Below are 19353 nucleotides of genomic sequence, written 5' to 3'. Positions count from 1 at the left end.
GTGATTTTTCTTTCCTTCTCTAAAGGCACAGAAACCAATCTAGAATTTTTTCCATGGTCAGTGCCAGACTCATGGAAGTATAGCTAAAAATGTCCATCTTCTTCCCATTCTTGAACCAGGTTATCATCTTTCACAGATTCCTTAAATATCAGCCATAGTATGGGACTTCCCTGGCGGGCCAGTGGTTAGGACTCTGCGCTTCCACTGCAGGGGGCCTGGGTTTGATCCCTGGTCGGGGAACTAGGATCCCACAAACCGTGTGGCATGGCAAAAAATCAAAAAAAAAAAAAAGGTCAGCCACAGTGTAGGTTCGAAATTCTCCCCCCCCCCCCACCCCCGCAATTCTATCTATAAGTTTTCTCAATGTCGTGGGGTTTGAAACACCCAGAACAACTTAGGGGAATTATGTCCTTATCGTCTTCCTTCATGTCTTCCCCAGTCTTGGACTTTAACTGTCTCATGATTATATTGATTCTGCTCTTCTTTTTTTAAAAAATATTTATTTATTTTATTTACTTATTACGCTGCGCCAGGTCTTAGCCGTGGCCCTCGGGATCTTTTAGTTGTGGCACGTGGGATCGAGTTCCCTGAGCAGGGCTCAAACCCAGGCCCCCTGCATTGGGAGCGCAGAGTCTTAATCGCTGGACCACCAGAGACGTCCCGATTCTGCTCTTCTTCATGTAAATGTGCTTCTTGAGAGACTCGGTGGCAAAATAAGATTGAGCTGTTTCATTTTCTGTGTTGATCACAAAACCTTTACATTTATTTTAAATAGGGTAAGAATTCTGTGGAAAAGCATTTATCTTATTATTGTTGGTATTGTAGGAATGTAAGTTAATAAAGGAGCAAAAAATCGGAGAGCAAGGACAGGATTTTTATATTTTTGCGGTCAGCTGTCGTGGGTTTTTTAGGCAATTCTCGTCAACTTAATGACAGTACTTTGGGTAACAGCTGTTAAGGATGTTGTATTGATAGTGAATGTCAGAAGGCCTTGAACGCTGTGTGGCCTTTTCTGAACTATATATGATAAAATTTTCCATTGTATATGAAGGTCAGGAGACTAAAAAAACACAACAGAACTTGGAAATTGCCACCGGACTATTATGTTACGATTCAGGACAGCGCCCTGTCCTATTTTAATTCAAGACAAATCCGATAACGATAAGAGGAAAGAAAAGGGCAAACCCAGCCTGTATTTTCTGGTAACATAGCAAAAAAAGGAAGTTTAAGGAAATCATGACAGGTGCTTTTTTGCACAATTAGATTTCTGATTGACTTGCATTGTAAGCGTTAATTGAAAAATGGATGTGTACAAATCACCAACTTGAAATGCTCTAACAGTGGTTTGACAGTAGATTTGTTCCTGTCATGCTGCATATTTAATTCTGTAGGAAACTGCATAAAAATATATGTCCTCTGAATAACTTCCATGCACTTAAGGTGTGAACTGAGAGGTGTTAAAGGGCTCTGTTCCAAAAATATTTTCCTCCACCAGCTGGCAGGGCGCCTGCGTTTCTTACCTCAGTTTCTACTTTTGTATTAAATCATTGAAATCCTTGGCACAGTGCGAGTGTGGGTATCTCGTCATCCTTCATTTGCACCCAACTCAAACGAGTTTCTCAGACTAGCAGGCCGGTCCTTGCAGGATTGTGAGGAAGTGGGAAGCTGGAGCAGGTGAGTTTAGATTTGGTACAAATGAAGGGGTCGGGAAAAGCTGGAAGCACACACTGACGGGGGTGGCTGCGGGGTGGGGAGGGAGGCAGGTGTGTACGTTGGTAACCCTGCGTGTGCAGAAAGGCAGTGGAGTGACCCGAAGATAAAGTTCCCAGTTTTGCATGGCATCACCTGTGAAAAATGCTGTCTATTACATTTCAGCGAATGAAGTCATGCATGAGATGCTTTTGCTTAAGGAGGGCTCTTGTGCTAAGACAAAACCAGTGGCCATAGGTGGTACCAGTTGTAAGGATCCTAGAAGAGCGAATCCAAAGATAGCTGCCTCCCAAAATAGCTCTCTGGGGGTGGGGTTTGGGTTGCGTAGGGGTGCGTACAGAGGGCAGGAAAGCATTTAAGAGAGCAAAAGTGGAAATTGCCCAGTTTCTCTTTAAGAGAACTCTCCGAATGCCTCTATTCATGAGCCTCGTATGATACGTTCGTTCATTGTTGGGGAGTGCAGCAGAATCTCCGGAGAACGTCCCGTTCCAAACCTGCCCAACCCCAGGTCAGTCTGACTGGCTCAGATTCCAGGGTGCAGCCCAGGAGACAAGGTCTGGAAGATGTGGCCCGCGCCCTGGTTATGGAGCACTGCTGTGGTGCATGAAGTCAGTGTATTCCTTGCCCTCTGTGGTTTGAGCTCCCCTCGTCTGTTAGGATACAGATTTTAAGAAGTTCCTCCAGTTTCCCACTTCTTCTTCCCGTCACAAAGCCGCATTCTGAGATATCTCAATAATCATGCATGAATAGTCACCACCAGCGGGAACAGAGCATGAGAAAAGCTCATAGGGCCCCCTGAACCTAACCCGAGCACCCACCTCGCTGGTCAGAGAAGATTCCCCAGGTTCCCTGGGGATGTCAGCCTGCAGCCCGCCCACCTGTGGGGTATTGTGGGACTCGGGCCAGGTGCCTCCTCCATTCTCAGGGATGCTGCAGCTGAAGGCAGGGCTCCCCGCACAAGGGGCTGCAGAATATTCAGGACCAGGACCCCGGAGGAATCCTGTGAGCCCAGAGCACTTCCGCCTGGACCCCTCCCAATGCAAACACTGAGGGAGACCCCTGACCTCCCAGAAGTTTGAGGACTGTCTTCCCTGTGCATGTCGCCCATCACCTGGAACTTCTGGAGGAGTCGGGCAAGAGCTTTTGCCGTTGGAAATTGTGTTGCAGCTGAACACGAGGCTCCCACGCTGGAGTGGCTGCCGCATCACGTTTGTGACATTCAGGAGAGGCTCTCAGCACGTGGGATAGTTGTCCATGAAGCTCAGGAGACAACAGTGGAACACAGGCATTACAGTTAGACCTGCGGGTTACGTTTTAGGTTGGTACCTGGCCTGTTCATGGGATGGGGTAAATCTCAATATTGAGTAAAACAGAATTTGATTAGAAAAGTAATCGATTTCACTTCTTGTTAGGGAAGTGTTTCCATTTGCTTACTAGAAAATCTGTGAATGTGATATTGTTACTTTGGAGTGTTACCTCCAACTTACTATGAGAATCAGAGTGCTAGAAAAATGAGATAATGGGCAACTGAAGGGTAGGTAGCCTCATATTTATTTATTTATTTATTTGGCCACGCCGTGGGGCATGTGGGATCTTATTAGTTCCCTGACCTGGGATCAAACTTGTGCTCCCTGCATTGGAAGCGTGGAGTCTTAACCACTGGACCACCAGGGAAGTCCCTAGGTAGCCTATTTAAATGTTGAAAAAAATTTGTTGGAGGCTGCTTTAAAATATTCACATTTTCCTGATAATTGTGAGTAAAATATGCTAAATACCTCCCTTAATGGCTTCGGATCGGTTATTATACTGTGTTGCGGGTGGTACATGTAGATCTTCGTGGACCCATTTAGAGAGCAGACCTGGAACTTGTTTAAAGAAGGATATCCTTATTCTATTGCCTATCCATCCATGTGCCCATCTGCCCGTCCACCCACCCAGTTTCCTTTTCATCTTTCTCATAACAGTGAAGTAAGAATGTTTAATTATGTAACCTCCTGACTAGTGTAACAAAGATGCTCTTCTGTAAAATTAATTAGGGGAACAAGATGGAAGCAGCCCTCTTGGAAGTTATTTTTTTTATTATTCTCAATAAAAGCGTAAGGCTTCTGTCTTTATCACTTGGGCTTTTCACCATTATTCAAAGCATACTCTATCATTTCAGCTTCAAATTAACTTCTTTATTACACTCAGCCTCTCTGTGTCACTAGCCTTTACTTTCTTTAGAAATGCGGCAAGTGTCTTTCCTAATTTGTGTTTCTTCCTTGGTTCTCTCCTGAGGTCATGTGGGGATGTCTCCATGAGCTATTAAGATATTACTGCTGAAGACTGTGAAATACAAGTACAATTTGAGAACCACAAGCATAAAAGAAATGTAGTTTTATGGTTGGATTTCCAGTTACATCAAGGTGCTAGGTGAAGATACCAGGTTTCCGAGGGTCAGCTAATAGAGATTTCACTGTGTTTGGGAATAGTGATTCTTACCTGGACTGGTGTCAGCAGTCGTATGAAGCCCCTAAAACCTCCCGCCATGTGCCACGTGTGTTTTCGCATTTTTACCTTGGGAGGGGGTTCGTGGCTTTCATTAGATTCTCAAAAGAGTCCATGATCTGAAAAGGTCCTGAACGTTGTTTTAGGAGGACCTGCCTCTTTACTAACAGACCTTCAGTTATTTGTCTCTTAGGTGTGTGGGGATGCTGTTTAAGCCAGATTTAATACCAGAAATTCCACTTGGCTATTTTTAATCCTAATTTTTTAAAAGCACATTTGAGATCATCACACCCTGATCGCTCAAACACAGCATTGTGACTGTTGCTGTCTGCTGCCCCATTGTGTAGCTACATCTTTTAGGAAATCAGTCTCAGTGGTGAGTAAAATGGAGCGTATACAGTGCCCGGCACATAGTCAGTGCTCAGGAAATAAGTGTTGTATTTGATGTTGAATCTACAAAACTAGATATATTCAAGCCAGTAGAATTTTCAGGTCAAAACAGAAGCAAATTGAAATATATTGATGAAAAAAATTTTTAATGACAGACTCAGTAAACATCTACAAATACACAGTAAAAGTCCTCTGTACAACATCAGCAAATCAAATCCAACAGTATATCAATACAAAAAAAATTATACACCATGACCAAATGTGCACAAGGCTGTTTCAGCATTAAAACATCAGTAATCCACCATATCAACAGGTTAAAAAAAATCATGATCATATAAATCAATGCAGAAATAGCATTTGACAAAATCCAACACTCGTTCATGGTAAAAACTCCAGCAAGTGAGGAATAGAGGGGAACTCTCTCAACCTGATAACATCTACAAAAAAACCTACTTAATAAACATACTTAATGGTGAAACAAACATTGGGAGGTTGTGGAAACCATTAAAGCTTTATTGTTTGAGGGTGATCAATGGTTTAAAGTTTTTTTCTTTCATAGCAGTCAAATTCATGATGAAACATCACAGACAGAGAGATGTATTGAGTTAAATTATTTGATATACGAAAACAGATTAGTATGAATCCTGACTGGATATTTGATGATATTAAGTAATTACTGTGAATTTTTAGGTGAGAGTGCCATTATGGTTGGTTTCCAAAAGAGTCATCTTTTAGAGATGTATGTTGAAGTATTGAGGGGTGAAGTTATATCATGTCTGGGATATGTGTCAGAATATTTGAAATTGGTGATAGGAATGGGAGTGTATAAATCAAACGAGATTGGCCCTTTGTTGATAATTGTAGTGGTTGAATCATGGTTCCATGGGGCTCATTATTCTAGTCTGTCTACTTTTATATCTTACATAATGTAAAAAGATAAAATTACATGATATAGAACTTGTTTCGCCTCACCCGTTAGGATGGCTGCTATCAAAAACCAGAAAGTAACAAGTGTTAGTGAGTATGTGGAGAAATTGGAACCTGTGCATTGCCGGTGGGAATGTAAAATGATGCAGCCACTATGGAAAACAGGATGGCAGTTCCTCAAAAAATTAAAAACAGAATTACTGTATGATCCATCAATCCCACTTCCGAGTATGTAGCCAGAAAAATTGAAAGCGGGGTCTCGATACATGTACACACATGTTCATGACAGCATTATTTACAGTAGCCAAAAGATGGCAGCAACCCAAGTGTCCATTGATGGATGAATGGATAAACAAAATGTGGTATATACATACAGTGGAATATTATTCAGCCTTAAAAAGGAAGGGAATTCTGACACGTGCTGTAACATCCGTGAACCTCGAGGACATTATGCTGATTGAAATAAATCAGTCATAAAAGGACAAATATCTGATTATGTGAGATCCCTAGAGTAGTCAAGTTCATAAGAGACAGAAAGTAGGCTGGTGTTTGCTGGGGGCTGGAATGAGGAGGATGGAGAACCATTGTTTAATGGGGACAGAGTTCCAGTTTTGCAGGATGAAAACAGTTCTGGAGATGAATGTACTTAATGCCATCGAGCGGTACACTTAAAAAGGTTAAGATGGTAAATTTTAAGTTGTGTACTTTACAGCAATTTTAAAAATTTGGAATTTGGAGGAATAAATAGAAGGCTCCCTTTCAGCTTGGAAAAGTTGGAATTGTAGAAAATGTAATTTTGCTCCCTGTGAATGAATTCTTTTGCAGCATGTACTTAAAACGTATCAACCATAACATAAGCTCTACGGGGGGCAGGGAGTGTTCTCTTCGCTATTATTTCCTCAGCACTTAGAAGACTACCTGGGGCTCAATAAAGATGGATGGATGGGATGATGGATGGATGGATGGTGCATAGCTGGATGATGGGTGGGTGGATTGTGGATGGGTGGATGATGGATGGATGGACGGTGGATGGATGGATGATGGATGGATGGATGGTGAATGGGTGAACGATGGATGGATGGTGGATGGATGGACTATGGATGGATGGATGATGGATGGGTGGGCTGTGGACAGATGGGTGATGGATGGATGGATGGACTGTGGATAGAAGGAAGGGAAAAGAAAGAAGCGCCTTTTGCTGGATTCTCCCCAGCCTGTTGTCTCTCAGTCCAGGATGGGAAGAGCTGTCCCATCAGCCATGTGCTATGGAAGCCTAGACACCAAACCACAGTCTGGGGTCAGCCCCTTCAGCCATTTACTGTTTCTTATCTTGTCCTGACGTCTTTTACTGATTTCTCTGATTCCATTCTTGCCCCCTCCTGTCACCTCCACCCTGAGGCAGGCGGTCTTCCCTCAGGCGCCCCATCAGGTCTCTCCTTTGCTTCCATCTGCATTGGCTCCCCCCGTTCACATTGATGTAATATGCATACGTTATAAAATTATAAAATACACAAATTATAAAAAATAATTCAGATTATTTTTGAAGTCCTCAAATGATTTTAATGTGGAAGACCTTGGTTTTCCTTAAGGTGGTGGGTCTAAGTCTGTGGCTCCAGGGCAGCTGGGGAGGGCGTTTGCATTTTGAACTTGGGAGAAGGGCACCCAGGCTCCTCCCTGTTCACTCTTCCTTACTCTTTGGTCTCACCTAGTGACACGCATCCTGTTCCCTGACACGTGGAACTGAGGGTACCACGGGCAGGTCACCAGCCTCCTCTCGTAAAATGGCACCGCTTAGCACGTAGGGCTGCATGTTCATGGTAGGTGAAATGTGAATAAACACAAGCAATGTTTCACTGTACCATTAAAAAGGTTGTTCGTTTGCTTAATTTAAGGATTTATTTTACACTGAAATGTGATTTTATTTTAAAAATGAATTTCATATTGATGTAATACACAAATTATAAAAAATAATTCAAAATGATTTTTGAAGTCCTCAAATGATTTTAATGTGGAAAACCTTGGTTTTCCTTAAGGTGGTGGATCTAAGTCAATGGCTCTAGGGCAGCTGGAGAGGGTGTTTGCCCCCAGTGGAGTCTTGGCAGAGTCTGGAGACATTTTTGGTTGTCACAGCTGGGGAGGTGGGTGCTACTGGCATCTAGTGGATAGAGACCAGGGATTCTGCTCACCATCCTACAGTGCACAGGATGGGCCACACCTAAAAATTATCTGGCTCAGAATATCAGCAGTGCTGAGGTTGAGAAACCCTGATCTAAACAATATCTAATGCGTATAGATTTTTCCAACACTTTGACATTAAATTTATTTGGGATTGTGATGAAGAGGCCCTTAAGACTGCTGACAGAATTTGTCTAGAGATTCTTTGGACATGTTCAGTTTTAATTATTTATTTATTTAAAAAATATTTTATTGGAGTATAGTTGATTTACACTGTTGTGTTTCTGTTGTACAGCAAAGTAAATCAGTTATACATATATCCGCTCTTTTTTTTTTTTTTTTTTTTTTGCTGTACGCGGGCCTCTCACTGTTGTGGCCTCTCCCGTTGCGGAGCACAGGCTCCAGACGCGCAGGCTCAGCGGCCATGGCTCACGGGCCCAGCTGCTCCGCGGCATGTGGGATCTTCCCAGACCGGGACACGAACCCGTGTCCCCTGCATTGGCAGGTGGACTCTCAACCACTGCGCCACCAGGGAAGCCCCATATATCCGCTCTTTTTAAAATTCTTTTCCCACATAGGTCATTACAGAGTATTGAGTAGAGTTCCCTGTGCTATACAGTAGGTCCTTATTATCTATTTTATATATAGTAGTGTGCATATGTCAATCCCAATCTTCCAATTTATTCCCCTCCCCCATTTCCCCCCGGTAACCATAAGTTTGTTTTTACATCTGTGACTCTATTTCTGTTTTGTAAATAAGTTCATTTGTACCATTTCTTTAGATTCCACATATAAGTACATGTCAAAGACATGTCAAATATCATGTCAAAGACATGTCAAATATGTCAAAGACAAGATATTTGTCTTTGACTTACTTCACTCAGCATGACAGTCTCTGGGTCCATCCATGTTGCTGTAAATGGCATTATTTCGTTCTTTTTTTATGGCTGAGTAATATTCCATTGTATATATACACCACATCTTCTTTATTCATTCTTTCAGTGGACATTTAGGTTGCTTCCATGTCCTGGCTATTGTAAATAGTGCTGCAATGAACATTGGGGTGCATGTATCTTTTCAGATTACGGTTTTCTCCAGGGATGTATTCAGTTTTAGAAAAAATAAAGAGTAATACAAAATATATTTTACAAAGTCAGAGGAAACTAATGCTGTATTAGCTAAAACGATTACCAGGAATAACCTCAGATGAAAAGGAGAGCTGTGTATAAATTTCATGCAGTGTAACTTTGGTTGATTAAAAAGTTTCCTTTTTTGGTAAAAAAAAAGAGCCAGGTTTTTTTGGTTTGCTTTTTGTTTTACACTTAACAGTATCACTCTGTATAATGCTACTTCTCTCTTTTCTTCTGCCAAATAAAGAGGATAAAATGAGGCCAATGCAGGGTCTGAGGCTGTAGGGATTTCCTTTTGCTGTAGGTTGTATTCAGGAAGATGATGATAGGGAGGTCGTCATGGAAACACCTCCTGAGTCTCCTAAACTCTGGTCTTTCTGCCCTCACAGTTATTTCTAAAACATAGCTATTGCTTATGATTAACTTATCAACAAGTATTTGTTGAACGCCCATGTGTCAAGCATAGAGTGGGCCCTTTGCTTACCTCATTTATAATCCTCCAAACAAGGTTATGGAAGGTGGTCTCATCCCCTATTTAGGATGAAGAAGTAGGCACAGGATGGTTAAATAATCTGCCCCTAGTTACAGAGGGAGTGAGAAACAGAATTTATTCATTAACTAAGTTCCGTCTGATCCCAAAGTTCCTGCCTTTTCTACCAGACCACATTGTTTATAGCTTTTAACAGCTTCTTACTGTCTAAAGAATTGAGAGAGCTCATTGGTGTAGCACAGAAGAGGGATGCTCCCCATGTTACCCTAAAATCACAGACCAAGCCCCCGTCCAGCTGCACCTCCTTATACGCTTAGAGCCATGCGTTCATCACAGTCTTGCTAGTCCCAGAATGAGCCACATCTTTCTCTACCTTTCTACCTTATATGTATTTTTATAACTATTTTTAAATCGAAGTTTAGTTAATTTACAATGTTGTGTTAGTTTCAGGTATACAGCAAAGTGATTCAGTTATATATACATATATATGTGTGTGTATATATATGTGTGTATGTTCTTTTTCAGATTCTTTTCCATTATAAGTTATTACAAGATATTGAATATAGTTCCCTGTGCTATAGAGTAGGTCCTTGTTGTTTATCTATTTTATATATAGTAGTGTGTATCTGTTAATCCCAAGCTCCTAATTTATCCCTCCCCTCTTTCCCCTTTGGTGTAACCGTAAGTTTGTTTTCTATGTCTGTGAGTCTATTTCTGTTTTATAAATAAGTTCATTTGTATAGTTTTTTAAGATTCCACATATAAGCGATAGCATATGATACTTGTCTTTGTCTGACTTCCTTCACTTAATATGATAATCTCTAGGTTCATCTATGTTGCTGCAATTGGCATTATTTCATTCTTTTTTATGGCTGAGTAATATTCCATTGTATATATACACCACATCTTCTTTATCCATTCACATATCCATGGACATTTAGGTTGCTTCCATGTCTTGGCTATTGTAAATAGTGGCCCTGTGAACATCGATATGCCTGTATCTTTTCGGATTACAGTTTTCTCCGGATATATGCCCAGGAGTGGGATTGCTGGATCATATGGCAACTCTCTTTTTAGCTTTTTAAGAAACGCTTATATGTATTCTTATTCTGTTTAAAATACTCCCTCACAGCTGAGAAACCTCACTTACCCTTTTAGGGATGTCCCTGGGGCTGTCTCCACTTGGACTTCCGGCAGTCCCTAGAGTTGACCTCAGAAATTTCCAGCGCTCTTTCCAGACACATAGAATGGCACTTCCCCACTCTGGGGAATTTGGGTGAGGCCGTGTGACTAGTTCTGGCCATGAATTAGGAGCAAAAGTGACTTGTGTCCCTTTTGGGTGGAAGGTTCAGCTCCCACTGGGAGACCCTCCAGAGCTCTCTCTTTCCCTCTGGCAAGGGGCGTGGCCACATTTGGGATGGTGGCTCCTTGGTCATCTTGGTCCCTGCTGATTGATGAAGTTCCTGGCACACCTCATAACCCCTTAGTTGTAGCCACATCATTTAGAACGTAGACGGTCTTTGACATGTTTGTGTTCTCCAAGGATTGTGCCTTGATTCCCCAAGAGCCCAGCACCTTGCCGTGTGCTTATGCATAGCAGGTGTTCAGGGAAGATCTCTTGGAACAAACTCCAAGTCAGTGGTGATGTGAAGCTGAAAGGACCTTTGATGTTAAGCTGCTTTGAAAAATCAGGGATGGTCTGATCTAAATAAGAGTATTCAACCGGGACAGTACTGAGAGAGTCCCAGAGATTATATTTTGCTTTTGCGCCCTATGAATATTTTATTATAGTTTTCGAGAAAAAAATCAGCTGGAGATTTTATATGTATATAATTTAAGACACTTTTCTATACATATCATCTTTAACAAAGGGCCTGCTAACTCAGATTACATTCTGCTCCTTTGGTAAGTAAAGAGCTAGATTTTTAATCAAAGTCCGGTAATTTGCAGCATGGAATCAGAGGCACCTGTCGCCACCTAGTGTCAGTGTTCCTTAATTGCAGATTGAGGTTAAACACTGAACCTGCAAACAAAACATGGAACAGCATCTAAGATATACCAGCAAAATGCCTATAATCCCTTAAAACGAAATCACCTGTCATTATTTATTATGATATAAATATTGGCCCGATATGACCAAGCTAAGTGTTCTGGAATGCGGAGGGGCAAACTGGATTGATGTCAACGCCACTGCACATAGGCTTTGGAACCACCTTGCCTGAGTCTATGATTTGTGTGTCCTGGGTAAGGGGCCATCCTCTCTTTAGTCCAGAGAGTTGGGATGTACTTAGGGAGATGAAAGTTTTATATTTCAAGTTAATCCTGAAATTGACTCATGTTCTTTTCATTTTGATTTTTAAATTGGTGGCAATTTCTAATGATTAAAGTCTACCACAGCCACCGAAACTAGCCGTGTCTTAAAATGATAGGTGTGTTTCCCAGGTATAGCCTACATTCATAGGGTTGATTGCTAGCCTTGTTAATTTGACAGGGATGCAATGAATCTGTAGACTGCCTTGGATAGTAGAGTCATTTTGACAATATTGAGTCCTCCAATCCAAGAACGTGGTATGTCTCTCCATCTTGTTTGTGTCATCTTCAATTTCTTTCATCAGTGTCTTTTAGTTTTCTGAGTACAGGTCTTTTGCCTCCTTAGGTAGGTTTATTCCTAGGTATTTTATTCTTTTTGATGCAGTGGTAAATGGGAGTGTTTCCTTAATTTCTCTTTCTGTTCTTTTGTTGTTAGTGTATAGAAATGCAACCGATTTCTGTGTATTAATTTTGTATCCAGCAACTTTACCAGATTCATTGATGAGCTCTAGTAGTTTTCTGGTAGCGTCTTCAGGATCTTCTATGTGTAGTATCATGTCATCTGCAAACAGTGACAGTGTTACTTCTTTTCCAATTTGGATTCCTTTTATTACTTTTTCTTCTTTGATTGCCGAGGCTAGGACTTCCAAAGCTATGTTGAATGATAGTGGTGAGAGTGGACATACTTGTCTTGTTCCTGATCTTAGTGGAAATGCTTTCAGTTTTTCACCATTGAGTACGATGTTTGCTGTGGGTTTGTCATATATGGCCTTTATTATGTGGCGGTAGGTTCCCTCTATGCCCACTTTCTGGAGAGGTGTTTTTTTTTTAATTTATTTTTATTTTTATTTATTTTTGGCTGTGTTGGGTCTTCACTGCTGTGCGCGGGCTTTCTCTAGTTGTGGCGAGTGGGGGCTACTTTTTGTTGCGGTGCACAGGCTTCATTGTGGTGGCTTCTTTTGTTGCGGAGCATGGGCTCTAGGCGTGCAGGCTTCAGTAGTTGTGGCACGCAGGCTCAGTAGTTGTGGCTCACAGGCTCTAGAGCGCAGGCTCAGTAGTTGTGGCGCATAGGCTTAGTTGCTCCGCGGCATGTGGGATCTTCCCGGACCAGGGCTCGAACCCATGTCCCCCTGCATTGGCAGGCAGATTCTTAACCACTGCACCACCAGGGAAGCCCTCTGGAGAGTTTTATCATAAATGTGTGTTGAATTTTATCAAAAGCTTTGTCTGCATCTACTGAGATGATCATATGGTTTAGCCTTGCTATTCTGTGATTTTGGTTAATGCTATGCCATTCAAAATTTAGTTGGCTTTTTTATGATCTAGAATGTAATGAAACGAATTGGGTAAAGGCTCTGAACATGGGTGACCTGCTCCTAGGCTTATGGCCGGTAGTCTCATGTCTTTCTTTATGACTTTTTTTGGATGGTTACAGAAACATCAGTCATTTGTTTCCATAAATGTTTTATAATGCCAATTGAATGTGATGAAATATTAAAAATATCATTTATTAAGTATTTAAAAGCTCAGTCAATGGAACTGGCCAAATCTCTTCATTCTACTGTCAGCTCAAGGAGCAATTTGGAAATTTTGAGTTATAAAATTAGAATAGTGGGGAAAAATAAAAGGATGGGGACCAGCTATTCAATTATTATTCCCCTTGAACCTTTAGCCATTTTCAGCTACAGGCCTTTCCATTAGGGTAGGCAGAAATGCATCACAGGTTTTCTGCAGTTCGCTTTGCCTAGTATTTTTACTTTCCTCCTAGGCCAAATAAATCCACTTAGTTTAAGTCTCAGGGGTTTTATGGACTCACATATTGGAATAGTCTTCTTCAGTTTTATTTGCTGTGCTTATAATTTTATTAATAAAATCTTAAATGTGAAAATAAATTGGAATTGAATATTGCTGTAAATAGTACATTATCAGTAGTGATTTGAACTAATAGCCTCTCTGTTTCAAAATTAGTGACAAACGACGGAGGTTTTGGAGTTTTCTTTGATGGTCTTTTTTTTTTTTTTCCGCAACCCCCCCCACACACACTGTATTTTATTTTTACAAGAGATAAATAAACTGACACCAAGCATTGTAAATGGATGACCACAGCAAAAGCAACAATGATTGCAATTACCAAACACGAAACACACTCACACTGTGTCATAATATTGACATTCAGTCCAGGAATCCTCCTCTGTAACAGCTCCTTTGCTTTTGGAGTACTTTCTTTAAAATGGCCTGTTTATCTGTATTAGGTCTGTAACTCCAGGCAGTGTTCCAGCCTCTCTCGTAGGATAGTTTAACAAGGCCTGGAGAGGACGGGGACTTGCAGCAGTTAGGGAAAACATTCCACCTGATTGCAAAGCGAGACTCTTTTCTGTGGTCACTGCACCCCTCTCAGCTCAGAGGCTGCAGCCAGCTGTGTGGCCTGCGCGGAGCACTGTGCCAGTTAACTCACCACTGTCCTGGGCGGTATTTCTGGAGGAGAAGGGCAGGTGTACCACAACCAGCTGAACTCTCTCCACCAAATCCCTTGTCCCGGGAGCAGCTCTTGTGAGGGGAGATGTTTTCCAGAGGCACTGTAAACTTCTGGCCTTTGTGACCTGGATTTGGGCTCAGCTTACTTTCCAGGCAGACCCCTCGGTATTTTGATGTATGCGATGCCTCCGGATTCTCGTCTCCTTTGCTTAGAACCTCCACCTTCCAGAAACAAAAAATAAAAAACATCTTCCCAATGTCTAAAACACCAAATCGTACCTTTTTTAAAAAAAATCCTCAGCACCAAAACTTTCTTCTCTATGAGAGAATTTATGAACCAGGGCACTGATTTTATTTGTACTCTACATGGAGTTCCTTATATACTCACTTACCAACTAGTTCCTGAGGAGTGAGATGCTATTGTGGCCCGAGGTACTGGGAATTAGCAGAGAACAAAGGGCACGCCCTCCTGGAATCTCTGGTTTTGTACTGGTATGTGTGCAAGAGAAGTAACAACAACACAACCCCTTTGTGGCATCTACTGCCTGACAGTGTCCTGAGCATTTTACACATGACTGGTTTGATCACACAGGAACCTGCCAGCTGGGTACTGTTGCTGTCCCCAGTTTACGGGTGAGGAAACTAAGGCCAAGGGAATCCAGGTAATCTGCCCCACGTCCCAGGCTGACTGCCTGTGGTCGGGAGGAGTAGCAGAGAAAAGAAGAAGGAAGTAGGGGGCTAGAGGGCAGAGCAGCAGATGCAGTTGTAATTGGAGGAGGAAACATTTGAACAGGGGCCTGAAGCGAGGGACCTTGTCAGGGCATTTGAGAGGTCAAAGCTATTTTATTTTATTTTATATTTTATTTTATTTTTATATTTTATTTTATTTTTATTTATTTATTTATTTTAATTATTATTTTTTTTTGTGGTACGTGGGCCTCTCGCTGTTGTGGCCTCTCCTGTTGCAGAGCACAGGCTCCGGACGCGCAGGCCCAGCGGCCATGGCTCACGGGCCCAGCCGCTCCGCGGCATGTGGGACCCTCCCAGACCAGGGCACGAGCCCATGTCCCCTGCATCGGCAGGCGGACTCCCAACCACTGCGCCACCAGGGAAGCCCTCAAAGCTATTTTAATTATATTAAGATATGACTTGCCTTTTCCTCATTTTCTCACGAGTGCGCAGCGGAGTTCTCTAGAGGCTGCATGACGTGTCATAAGCAGCATATTGGCTGCAGGAGTGGCGGTGAGAACCCAGCTGTCTTCTACTAAGCCAGAAGGTGAAAGGGTTTGTAAAAGTATAAAACATTGCCAGTCTTCTTAGTAAACTCTTCTAAAAAAATAGTTATTTTCATTAAAATATTATTTATGATAACTTACAGTGGTCAATTTATGACTTAATAAATACTAACATTTTTCTTAGTTTTAACTTCCAGCACAGTAAATACTGATAGATAGATGGGCCCCACCTAAGCCAAAGCTGTTTGGGGTCCTCAGTACCTTTGGTGTAGACAGGTTCTGAGAGCACATGCCTTGAGCCACCCCCGTGTGAGAAGCGGTCCCCCGGCCACCGTGGGAAGGAAGAGTCAGTGCAGGAGGCAAGGCTGAAGCGGTTACTTGGCTTCTGTAGTGGATCTAAGTGGGTAGCAGAGAGGATGAGAAATGGCTGCGTCTGGGTTTATTTTGTGGGTGTGGATTTTTAAAGAATGTGGAAAAATACCTGTAACATAAAATTTCCCATTATAACCATTTTTAAGTGTGCAAGTCAGTAGTGTTGAGCTTGTTCTTTCATACTGTTGTGCAACCAACCCCTGGAACTCTTTTCATCTTGCAAAACCGAAACTCTGTACCCTTTAACCAACTCCCCGTGGGTCTGGGTTTACTTTGAAAATGAAGGCAGAAGGATTTGCTCTTGGTTTGGATGCGGCATGTGTAAAATGTCTGGTGGATGCGTCATTAAGTAGAGAGATGGTAGCTTTTTTTTCCCCCTTGCAGACCTAGGCCCACACATGCCTACTCGTTTGGAATTTCACATGTGAGCGCACTGCTCCTCCAGTAGGTCACGAGGGAGTTAAGTGCAGGTGAGGCTCAGGTGCTTCTGACCCGCACCTTCTCCCATCATCACATAATAGCAAAAAAAGTAGTATCACATCATGGTCACGTTGTATTAAAGATGGTTAAACATTTAAATTTATTTTCAGTTACTTCTGGGTTGACTTAAACTTACGGAAGAGAATCTGGGTAGCTAATTCAAGAAATAGGCACCAACTATGTGGAAATAAAGTTTCAAAACATTCCTTTTACTCATATCAGCTTCAGGAGTCGTTCTGTGGTTAATTACGTATCCTGAGGTTATAATGTGAACATTCAGAAGGTGAAAGTAAAAGGAAAATGGAAAGGTTCCAACTGTGAGATGAGCCCAAACAAGCTGGTGGAGATAGGAACCCGGGGAGGGGCTTGGTGGCCACAACCAGGGAAAGTTGCAGCACAGACCCCCCGGGGGCAAAGCCCGGGGCAGAACGAAATGGACAGAAACTACAAATTCATTTTCCCAGGTAAGCGGACTGCCAGAGCAGATGTTCTTACCTTAAAAGCAGAAGTAACAGTGCTAGTGCCTAATTGAGTAGGAAAAACACCACTTCTCCAATTATCCACCCCAGCCCTGTGGGTTTTGGGGTGTCCCTGGTTCATAAAAGAGGAAATTGAGATCAGGGGAGGTCAGTTATATGCTCCAGGTCACGCAGTAAATAACAGAGGAGAGCTGGACTATGAGTCCAGGCTGGCCCGATCCCAAAGGGGTTTTTTTTTTCTTCTTTTTGGCTGCGCTGGGTGTTCGTTGCTGCGCGCGGGCTTTCTCTAGTTGTGGCGAGCGGGGGCTACTCTTCGTTGCGGTGCACGGGCTTCTCATTGCGGTGGCTTCTCTTGTTGCGGAGCACGGTCTCTAGGCGCGGGGACTTCAGTAGTTGTAGCACAACGGCTCTGTAGTTGTGGCTCGCGGGCTCTGGAGCGCAGGCTCAGTAGTTGTGGCGCACGGGCTTAGTTGCTCCACAGCATGTGGGATCTTCCCGGAGCAGGGCTCGAACCGGTGTTTCCTGCATTGGCACGTGGATTCTTAACCACTGTGCCACCAGTGAAATCCCGAAAGGGTTTTTTTCTTGAACACTGCGTTTTCAGTCAAGTTTTTCAGAAATTTTGCATTTCATTTTCTTTTAATAACTCATATTTGTAATTTTATATTCATAAGTCTTGTTATACCTCTTTTATGTTTTTGTTTGTAATGCTAACTTTAAATAAATAATGTATTATCATCATAAAGAAATAACATTTTAAAATTGAAGTGTAGTTGATTTACAATATTAGTTTCAGGTGTACAACATAGTGGTTCAGTATTTTTTAGATTACACTCCTTTAAAGTTATTACCTAGGGACTTCCCTGATGGTGCAGTGGTTAAGAATACGCCTGCCAATGCAGGGGACACGGGTTTGAGCCCTGGTCTGGGAAGATCCCACATGCTGCGGAGCAACTAAGCCCATGTGCCGCAACTGCTGAGCCTGTGCTCTAGAGCCCGTGAGCCACAACTGCTGAGCCCGTGCTCCACAACGAGAAGCCACCGCAGTGAGAAGACTGTGCACCGCAACGAAGAATAGCCCCTGCTTGCCGCAACTAGAGAGAGCCTGTGCACAACAACGAAGACCCCAAAGCAGCCAAAAATAAATAAATAAATAAATAAAAATAAAGTTACTACCTAATAATGGCTATATTTCTCTGTGCTGTACAATATATTCTTGTTGCATATCTATTTTATACGTAGTAGTTTGTATGTCTTAAAAAAATTTTTTTTGAAGTATGGTTGATTTACAATGTGTTAGTTTCTGGTATACAGCAAAGTGAGTCTGTCTTTATATATATATGTGTATATATATATATATATATATACACATATATATTCTTTTATATATATATTCTTTATATATTAGGTTGGCCAAAAAGTTCATTTGGGTTTTTCCGTAACATCTGACAGAAAAATCCATACAAAGTTCTTGGCCAACCAAATATATTATTCTTTCTCAGATTCTTTTCCATTATAGTTTATTAGAAGATATTGAATGTATAGTTCCCTGTGCTATGCAGTAGGACCTTGTTTAGTTTGTATCTCTTAATCCAAGAAACAACATATTTTATTTGTAACTTTTCTAAGATAGGCTGAAAACAGAGGTAGTAATATATGATACCGTCCATAACCATGAGTCTTTTTTCTTTCTTTCAATTTCTAGAGCAATTTATTTCTTATTTTTGGTTGCTTCATGGCCTCAGATAATTTATACATCACTTTAGAATTTAGGATTTCATCCCATTTGGACGTTGATACCAAACTTTGCCACAAAAAATAGCAGCATGGCCTTCCAAAATCATGAGAGTTTTGTTGTTGGTTTTTTTTTTTTTTTTTTGCGGTACGTGGGCCTCTCACTGTTGCGGAGCACAGGCTCCGGATGCACAGGCCCAGCGGTCATGCCTCACGGGCCCAGCCGCTCCGCGGCATGTGGGATCCTCCTGAACCAGGTCACGAGCCCGCGCCCCCCGCATCAGCAGGCGGACTCCCAACCACTGCGCCACCAGGGAAGCCCGAGTTTTATTGTTTTTTTTTTTTTTTTTTTTAATTTTTATTTATTTATTTATGGCTGTGTTGGGTCTTCGTTTCTGTGCGAGGGCTTTCTCTAGTTGCGGCAAGTGGGGGCCACTCCTCATCGCGGTGCTCGGGCCTCTCATTATTGCGGCCTCTCTTGTTGCGGAGCACAGGCTCCAGACGCGCAGGCTCAGTAATTGTGGCTCACGGGGCTAGCTGCTCCGCGGCATGTGGGATCTTCCCAGACCAGGGCTCGAGCCCATGTCCCCTGCATTGGCAGGTAGATTCTCAACCACTGCACCACCAGGGAAGCCCCGAGTTTTATTGTTTTAATAATGGATGTGTGTCTTCAACAGCAGTCGAGTTGAAAATAATAATTCTAACGTGGCCTATGTCCTTTCTCCTTTTTCTGTTTTTGAACACAGTCAACAAGCACAAGCCATGGCTGGAGCCCACGTATCACGGCTTAGTTACAGAGAGTGACAGCACTGTGCTCCTCGACCCACCACTGATTGCCCTGGACAAAGATGCACCTCTGCGCTTTGCAGGTACCAGCGTGTCTTTGTTTACTCCCCATGAGTCTGGGCTTGTGGGAAGCATTTCACACATCCCCTTTGGGTTGTTTCTGAGCCTTTCTG

General features: G+C 42.3%; 1 protein-coding gene across 2 annotated transcripts in view; it reads left to right on the top strand.

Annotated features, from left to right (window-relative positions):
• The window catches only part of CLSTN1 (calsyntenin 1), an 80372-nt gene that overhangs the window by 22289 nt on the left and 38730 nt on the right, over positions 1 to 19353 (top strand). For both annotated transcript variants that reach the window (XM_060088934.1, XM_060088933.1), the window contains exon 2: positions 19141 to 19263. In XM_060088934.1, coding sequence (XP_059944917.1) covers positions 19141 to 19263 — 123 coding nt within the window. The remainder of the gene's footprint in view (positions 1 to 19140; positions 19264 to 19353) is intronic.

Source organism: Mesoplodon densirostris, chromosome 2 (genome assembly GCF_025265405.1).
Source record: "Mesoplodon densirostris isolate mMesDen1 chromosome 2, mMesDen1 primary haplotype, whole genome shotgun sequence".
NCBI classification, from domain to species: Eukaryota; Metazoa; Chordata; class Mammalia; order Artiodactyla; family Ziphiidae; genus Mesoplodon; species Mesoplodon densirostris.
Note: the sequence above shows the minus strand (reverse complement) of the source record. Positions and strands in the feature narration are given on the sequence as shown.